Consider the following 9,292-nt stretch of genomic DNA (forward strand, 5'->3'; position numbering starts at 1 on the left):
TAACTCAACGGTCATCTCTTGCATATTAATTTTGTCCTAACCTTTAGTTCTTCTTTTAGCTTCTTCCTTGGTTATCTCAAAGGTGGCTTCTTGCACAATAAGTTTGTCCAATTCTTTGGCTCATCTTTTAGCTCCCTTTTTGGTCTTGTTAGGACAAGCTTGGTTGAGCTTCTTTGAGCTGAAAGGTCGAGTCCTTGAGCTGGGGTTTTACTCCTCCAGTGATAACTCTTCGATGGATGTGATTACTTGCAGCTTGGTTTCCCGTTGAGTAAGTCTCCAAGCTTTGAAGCTACTTCCTCGAGTAAAGTTAGCTGAAATCTAAGTTCATATTTAAGTTTATAGTTGGAATGAAAGTTGCTGAGCTTATATTAAGCTAAATTTCAAGTTGTGTTTTTCTTACATGATTTGCTTCGGATCGAATTTTTCGGGTTCTCACAGACATTTTCACATATGCTTTTTCGCCCACTTCAAATTCTACGGGTCTTCTTTTCAAGTCAGCCCAGCTTTTATGTCGATCCTGTGTAGTTTTTAGTCTCTCTTTGATTATTGCAACTTTATCCATTGTTTCTTGTATCAATTCGGGTCCAACGATGGTTTTTTCTCCTAATTCATCCCAATATAATGGTGATCGACACTTTCGTCCATACAGAGCTCCGTACGGTGCCATTCCAATACTGCTGTGATAACTATTATTGTAAGTGAACTCAATTAAGGGCATATGTTCACTCCAATTACCACTGAAGTCTAGAGCACATGCTCTCAGCATATCCTCAAAAGTTTGAATTGTCCTCTCAGTTTGGCTATCAGTTTGAGGGTGATATGCCGTACTAAGAGTAAATTTAGTCCCCATAGCTTGTTGAAAGCTCTTCCAAAAATGGGATGCAAACCTAAGAGCTCTGTTTTATAGTTTACTAGCTAGAACTCCATGTAATCGTATGATATTATTCATGTATAAGGTGACCAGTTTATTAAGATTATAGTTTATGCAGACAGGTAAGAAATGCGCAGATTTCGTGAGTCTATCTACGATTACCCATCTACCATCATGACTTTGTCTAGTCTTTGGCAAACCGACTACAAAGTCCATGGAAATATGTTCCCATTTCCATTCCGGGATTTCAAAAGGTTGAAGAAGTCCTCGAGGTCTTTGGTGCTCTGCTTTGACTTATTGGCACACATGACACTTAGAGACAAACATTGCAACATCCTTCTTCATTCCACTCCACCAGAAGCTTTTCTTCAAATCTCTGTACATTTTGGTACAACCAGAGTGGACTGAAAATTTGTACTTGTGTGATTCAGACATGACTTCATGTCGAAGATTTTCAATATCAGGTACACACAATCGTTTTTTCATCCACACGACTCCCTTGTCATCTGTCTGAAGATCCGATGATTTTCCTTCTTCAGCTTGTTTTTCAGTTTCACCAAATTGGGGTCTCGATCTTGACATATCTTGATCGTTTCTCGGAGGTATGGTTGTGTTGAAAGTGATGCTAAGATTACATTACCCATATTCTTCCGACTCAAAGCGTCAGCTACCTTATTCGTCTTGCCCGGATGATAGCTTATCGTCAAGTCGTAATCTGTCAGAAGTTCAATCCATCGTCTCTACCACATATTTAGTTTTTTTTGGGTGAAAAAATATTTGAGGCTTTGATGATCAGTGAAAATCTCACACTTGGCTCCATAAAGATAATGTCTCCATTTTTTTTGGGCGAACAACACTGCAGCTAGTTCGAGGTCATGCGTCGGATAGTTTTGCTCATATGATTTCAGTAGTCTTGAAGCGTAGTAAATTACTCTTCCATATTGCATGAGCACACATCCTAAACCTCCTTTTGAAGCATCGCTGTAGATGGTGAAGTCTTTTCCTTCAATTGGCAATATCAATACTGGAGTAGAGGCAAGTTTCTTCTTCAAGGTCTCGAAGATTTACTCACATTCTTCACTCCATTGAAACTTAGAGTTCTTTTGCGTGAGTTTAGTGAGGGGTATGGCTATTGAAGAGAATCCTTCAACAAATTTTCGATAATAGCTTGCTAATCCCAAGAAATTTCGAATTTCTGTCATATTATTTGGCCAGGACCAATCCATGATGACTTCTACCTTCTTAGGATCTACAGATACTCCTGCTGCTGATATTATGTGTCTCAAGAATGTGACGCTCTTTAGCCAGAATTTGCATTTCTTGAATTTGACGTACAGTTTTTTTCTCTAAGCGTCTGGAGGGTGAGACGAAGATGTTCTTTGTGGTCCTCCTCACTTGACGAATATACAAGAATATCATTGATGAATACCACAATGAACTTGTCAAGAAATTGTTTGAACACTCTATTCATGAGATCCATGAATGCTGCCGGAGCGGTTGTTAATCCGAGCGGCATTACCGTGAACTCATAGTGTCCATACCTTGTTCTGAAGGCTGTCTTCGGAATATGGTCTGCTTTGACCTTTAGTTGGTGATAGCCTGACCTTAAGTCGAGCTTGGAAAAGAATGTAGCTCCTTTGAGTTCGTCAAACAGTACATTTATCCTTGGAAGCGGGTACTGATTCTTGATTGTGATCTTATTCAGTTCTCTGTAATCAATACACAATATCATGCTTCCGTCTTTTTTCTTTACAAATATGACAAAAGCTCTCCACGGAGATGCGCTTAGTCAGATTTGCTTTTTATCCAGCAATTCTTGAAGTTGTTCTTTGAGTTCTTTCAACTCTTCCAGAGCCATTCGACATGGTGCTTTTGAGATTGGTGTAGTATCGGATACTACATTAATCTTAAACTCCACTTCGCGGTCGGGGACTATGCCAGGGAGTTCTTCAGGAAAGACATCCGAAAACTCTTGTACTACCGGAATCTCTTCTAGTGCAAGTGCGGTTTCTTCTTTTACCTCGCTTAACACAGCTAGGTAAACTTCTTCTCCGCTTATCATGGCTTTTCAAGTCTGGAAAGCAGATAGTAAGGATTTCTTTTTCTTGACTTTGCCATAGTAAACAATTTTTTCTTGGTTTGGAGCCCTTAGTTTGACGTTCTTCAAGCGGCAATCTATAATTTCGTGATTCTTTGATAGTTAATTCATTCCTAGAATGACGTCGAACTCCACCAGGTTTAATTGAATCAATTCAGCTTGAAATAAGTGCTCATGGATACAGATCTTACTAGTGGGAGTTGCTACTCTAAAGGGTTCGACAAGTATATCATGTATAAGCCTTAATTTCTTAGCGAACGTTTTAGATATGAACGAATGAGTGGCACCACAATCAAACAATACATAAGCTGACATTTCATTGATTAGAATGGTACCTGCCACGAGTTCGTTTGAGTCATCTGCCTCTTCTCGAGTTATTGCAAACACATGAGCGTCAGGCTTATTTTCCTTCGGCTTGTTGGGGGTAGTATCAGTATTTGACCATGTCCCTTTCTTAGGCTCGAGACAATCAGCAATTTGATGTCCCAACTTCCCACAATTGAAGCATGCACCAGTCTTCCTACGGCATTCTCCAGAATGGCGGTTATTGCAGATAGGACACATCTTGGCCTCTTGATAGGTTGGACTAGACGAAACTCCATTGAAAGTCCCACTGGACTGATTTGGCCTTTTGAATGGTTGTTTCCCCTTGAAAAGATTGTCTACAAAGAGGTCGTTTATTCTTGTTCTCATCCTCCCGGCATTTGGTGTCTGTCTCGGCTCTTATTTCTGCGCCCATTAGATCAGCAAAGCTCGTGGGTTGGTACACTGCTAAAGCTGATTGAATACGGTTGCTTAAACCACGCTTGAACCGGTGCATTTTTAAGGTATCATCAGTCATGATGGTGGGGGCATAGGTTACGAGAGAGTTGAACTTTGAAGTATACTCCACCACAGACATATCCAATGTTTGAGTGAAATTTTCAAATTCACTCAACTTCTATAATCTCACTTCTGCCGGGTAGTACTGTTTCAGGAATACCTCTCGAAACTGTTGCCATGTGATTGGTCCATCTGCTGTCATAGCTAATGAGACTGTCTCCCACCATTTGGCTGTTCTTTCCTCTAAAAATGGTGTCACCACCTCCACTTTGAACTTGTTGGGAATCTCGAGTAAGCGAAGTTGGATCTCGACATTTTTGAGCCAATTTCGGGCAACTTCGGGGTCTGGATCTCTTTGAATGTTTGAGCTCGATTCTTCCGGAGAGACTCGTAGTGGTACTTGACCCCTTGTGCTGGAGGTCCCGGTGGTGGTGGCGGATTGCCGTTGGCATTTATGTTTCCCAACCCTTGGATTGTGGTGGTCACAATAGTTGCTATGGCCATTAAGTCAGCTTGACTTTGGCCCAATCCGGGTGGCGGTCACGGAGGTGAATTCCCTTCATTGTCGTTGTTATTCCTGTTGTTGTTGCGATTTTCGTAGCGCGCGGGCGGTTGTTTCGTACTGGTCTTCCGTCCATGTCCTACAAGTGTACAAGTTTTTAAGATATTTGTTTGCTAACATGAGTCAAACATGAAATGAAATCGACCACTGATAAAATCAAATAAACTTTTTATTGATTCAAACGAAAATGGAAAGCAATACAAATCCAAGTTTTAGGAAGCACAAAAAGAAAGAAAATTCATGAGAAAGCAAATGTAAAGGATCGAGTGTGCTAGTGCCTTCGAAGGCATTTCGAACACTATATTCTCCAATGAGTTGCAATAGCTTGTGTTCTAAGAATATGAACACCGATGAATTAAATCGAGTTTGGTTTAAAACCAAGCGGAAGAAACTCAAAGTAATCCTTCGTGAAGAAGACTGTTATTAGAAAATATTTTAACTTATGTAAACTAAATAACTGAGAAAAACTAGATTAGTTTTTGCATTCTTCTGTTCAGTTACGGTGACAACTGAACTGACGAATGCTCTAACTGATCGAAACAATTTGAAAACAACAGTTAATCAGTTAAATACACAAGATATGTTTCTGGATGTTCGGAGACTTTAACTGCTCCTACGTCACACCTTCTATCACCACGGGTAGGTTCCACTAGAAGACTTTGATTTATACAACTCTTTGTACAAACCCACTCAGCTAGGACTTACACTACTGCCTAAACTGAACTCCTAGCTACGACTGAAGGCAGCACCTTCCAACCAACACTTCTTTAACGTCTATGTGTCAAAGATTACATACACAAGTTTAACGTCTTTGTGTAAGATGGTATTTGAGTGGATTGTGAGTGAGTGTGTGTGTGAGAACTGAACAAGAATGTTCTCACACACTGAGGGAAAATGACTTCTAAACTAAGCTGATACAATGAAGAAGAATTCCCTCTGGGCTTTAAGTGCTTCTGAAAGCTGATATGCAACTGAGCGTGCCTTTTTCTATTTTTCTTCTCAACTCTTTTCACTCTCGTATATGTCTCTCTTTTGAGTCTTCACTGATCTTCTCTTTATATAGATGGGAAAAGCTGATCGTACAGAGAGACTCAATTATTATATCCGTTGTATTTGAATCGGCTCCTTGGACTTTGTGCTTCGACTTTTCGACTGCCCTTCTGGAGCATTTTGTCTTTTAATGCTCCGATGCAACGTCCATTATTGTCCTTTGACAGGACAATGGCTTTGTACCTTCACGCACAGCTGGAATCCATTTACTATAAGCTTGTATTGATCTGCAACTGAAAGATTCTGACTGATACTTTGAACTGGTCAACTGTACTGATCTTCAGTTGGGCTAGTAAAATCAGTTGACTCGTCAGTTGAACTGATTTCAGTCCTTCAGTTGAACTAGTTAGTTGGGTTCTTTGTCAGTTGGACACATCATAGGCTGGCCAGGCTTTTGAGATCTTCCTGCTGAATCACCTATCACTTTGAACAATCAACTGAACTGCTTGTTTGAAGAACCAGTTAGAATGATTTAGTCTCGACAATCAGTTGGTTCAATCAGTTTGCATCTCCGATGGCTTCAGTTGTGGTTTCGTAAACTGATTAATTCAGTTTTAGCTGTCTGCGCACTAAGGTAGATTATTAGAAACAAAATAATAAGTTTTGTTTGCATCAAAATCAATATTGCGAACTTGAAAAGTTCCAACAAAATGGATTATAAATCCTTATTACAAATAGTCACGACACTAAATCCTCAATCATCTAAAATCTCTCCATCTCCTACTGCTTCGTCTTCCATCGGCTCTTCTATTGGTTCCATTTCAGGTTCCAAGTCGATAAGGACATCTTGAAGTTGTTGAACATGATTCTGTAAGTGTTCGTTATGCGTAGTCAGCTGTTGCACCGAATCTTGAAGTTATTGAATGATCGTTGCATCTTGCTGATGTCGTTGGACTGCTATAAAAGAAGTCTGCTCCAAGAGAGCCTTGAGATGAGATTTCTGTTCTTCCATCTCGTGCTTTTCTTCTTGTAGAGTTGCAATCAGTTTCCCGCTGTCTTTCTGTTCTAGGGCGAAAGATGCTAGAATGTCCTTTATGATGGTATCCTTGTCAGGGACAAGTGTAACACTCATGCGAGCCGTGGTCCGAGTGCGAGACATAGAAGAATTTGAAGCCGTTTCCTGAAATAAAAACAATTGGAAAGGCTTAGAACAATAGAATCAGATGGATAGCAACATTAACGGATAGTTTAAAGTATTTCGACACCCGATAGAAAATTTCCAAGAGTAGAAAGTTCGGAAATCCTTTATATGAATCTGGCTAGGCACGTTAGACAGTTGCTAGATTATGAAATGGAGGTAAAAACAAGACTGAATCAGAGAGCTCCGCGATAGGGCGGCCAAACTTTACCGCCCCAGTGCCACCTTCGCGCTAGGTCGGTCAAACTATACCACCCCAGCGCTGTCTAAAATTGTAGATTCCAGAACACTTCGCGCTAGGGCGGTCAAACTATACCGTCCCAGCGCTTCCTTCACTGTCTAAAGTCTAACAAGAGTTCTAAGTTATCAATATCCTTTTTATTAGTAATATAAGTATGTCGTGCCTGGCGGCTCTGATACCACTAAAATGTCACGCTCCGAAACCGAGACGTGCCATCGGCGTTGTTTAACAATTTAAAATCGTGTAACAGTAAGCCACTTAGTACATCAAATAGCCAAAAGCCAGTCTATTACATAAATCAATAATCGTCTTTACAATGCGATTGAAACGAAATACGGAAGCGTAAAACACGATATTACTACTAAAAGACGGAACTGGTCTTCAATTGGATTAGCTTCATCACCATCCCCAAAAATATTCTTGTTCTATATCTTCGATTTGTTCCTCGTTCTTATCTGGGGTGGGGATGTAAGGGTTAAGTATTTGGGAAATACTCAGTAAATGGGGGTCGATCATGCATAACAAATATCGAGATTATAATTATACGAATATATTATTATAATTTCAATCATAAGCACGTTGAATCGAATATTAACAAAATACAACCATAGCACTGAAATCATCTCATTTTCATGGTTTACTGATCAGTCCCCTATATGTTACTCCTCTAAGGGGTGAGACCAAAAGAACGATTATTATATCCCACTGCATCAGGGCCTAAACAAAACATATTGAATATCGGAATTTCCTTGTCATTTCTAATTCGAATCATTACAGTTCATTTCAAAGATTTCAAACATGCTTTCAAATATTATAACTAATATCAAATAACAAATTGTTCAAATGTTTTCATAACAATTAGGAATGAATATATCATGCCGATCGAATTTCAAGAAACATACATAGCGTATTTTTAAGCAAATGTGGACATACCTACGAAGAACAAGTATGTGGACATATATATATATATCGAGTAGTACACTTATGAAATGCAAGTGTACTAATATTATAGCAAAAGCTCACTTACTTGATTATTATCTTCGAGTAATTGAGGGAAGAACAACTAAAAATTCGAAAACGAAAGCTGCTAGATTTCCTTGAACTGGACAAGAAGTCGGCTATTGCAGGTGCTTCGAAAATGGCTGTTGGAAAGCTCGAAAATATGGCTATCTTTCTGCTGGAATTTTCAGAATGTTTGTGGATGTTTTGCGTCTTTTTTTTGGTTATCATGCAGGGTATTTATGGGCTCATGGAGGGGATATGAAAAGACTGTCATTCAAGACCATTACCACCATGTTTATGACCTCCTTAAGGGCTTTAAACACCATTAAAAGTGTTGTTATGGCTCTTCAAATTCAGCTTTGAATTCATGGCTTGAAAGGGTTTTAATTCATAGCTTTCTGTAGCTAATTCTTTGGGTTAGCTAATTCTTTGGGTCTTCACAAAATTAAGAAGTGGAATCTTGTCAATCAACGCTATAAAAATGTAAAAACATTATAGATATTAATACCTTTCATAGCGTGACGACACTTCTCTATTAAAATATTTCTCAAATAAGATATTGCATGATTTGGAATGTATATGTTAAGATCGAGATAATGATTGGAAGGTGACCGAATAAACAATATCACAAATTATCAAATTAAATTAGTTGAGCTAGCAACATTAGATTGTAATTCTTGTCGGTTAGGTTTCAGTAAATCAGCAGCTATACACTACGCATAAATAAGCTCACCGAATAGGTTTGAATAATAAAAATGGCTAGGCTAAATATCGGTTGAGATAATAAAATTAAAGTTAAATGTAAATGCACAAAAAATTGTTTATGGATGTTAGGAGATTTTGAACAATCCATACGTCACCTCTTCTTCCATTAAGAAGGATTTTACTAGAAAACTTTGGAGATTACAATAACCCACTTCAATAAAGATTATCACTTGCCTATCGAAACTCCTAGCTGTCTCACAACTCAAACAATGTAATCAATAAGACTCTTATTATCAGTTAAAAGTATTTCAGAATAAAATACACTTATCACAAAATATTCTGAATAATCGAATATGAATAATTAAGCGCGTGCCGAAATAAACTCTTGATAAGTTGAGCTTTAAAATCTTTGATCATAGAATGCTCAAGATTGATAATGCTTGATTATGATTGTGGATTGTAGTATCCAAATGTCCATACGATTGAACTATTTACAGGCTTTTATCCAACGATCGACTTTTTGAATTTGATAACCATTCTAGATATAGTAATCATTATTGGAATATTTCATGTTCGCAATCTTGATTTTGATGTTAACAAAACTTGTTATTTTGTTACTAATGATTTATCGAAGTGCGCAGGATGCTGAAACTGATCAGGCTTCGAACTGATCAGTTAACCAAGCAAAAACTGAAGCTTTCAAAAAGCAAACTGAAAGTGCCAACTGATTGCCCAAACTGAATCAGTCCAACTGAAGTATCAAAAACTAGTTCAACTGAATTTCCAGCTGACAGGCAGTTCAG

The 9,292-nt window shown here is 38.6% G+C and overlaps 1 protein-coding gene across 1 annotated transcript; it reads right to left on the minus strand.

The window, feature by feature from the left end:
- Positions 1–3,071: 3,071 nt before the first annotated feature.
- On the minus strand, positions 3,072–3,870 carry LOC140978930 (uncharacterized). Its single transcript, XM_073444164.1, has 2 exons — positions 3,584–3,870; positions 3,072–3,489 (listed from the first exon to the last, which is right to left on the minus strand). Exons 1-2 carry the CDS (start codon positions 3,868–3,870, stop codon positions 3,072–3,074), a joined length of 705 nt encoding a protein of 234 aa, XP_073300265.1.
- Positions 3,871–9,292: the final 5,422 nt, after the last annotated feature.

The sequence above is a fragment of the Primulina huaijiensis genome, chromosome 6, assembly GCF_012295235.1.
Source record: "Primulina huaijiensis isolate GDHJ02 chromosome 6, ASM1229523v2, whole genome shotgun sequence".
Classification (NCBI taxonomy): Eukaryota; Viridiplantae; Streptophyta; class Magnoliopsida; order Lamiales; family Gesneriaceae; genus Primulina; species Primulina huaijiensis.

What these genes read in the sequence shown, in the direction of transcription:
- LOC140978930 (XM_073444164.1), bottom strand. Translation starts at nt 3,870, where the DNA reads ATGTCTGTGGTGGAGTATACTTCAAAGTTCAACTCTCTCGTAACCTAT. An exon ending in CAAAAGGCCAAATCAGTCCA is followed by an intron (nt 3,490 to 3,583) that starts GTGGGACTTTCA and finishes AGAATGCCGTAG; the next exon opens with GAAGACTGGTGCATGCTTCA.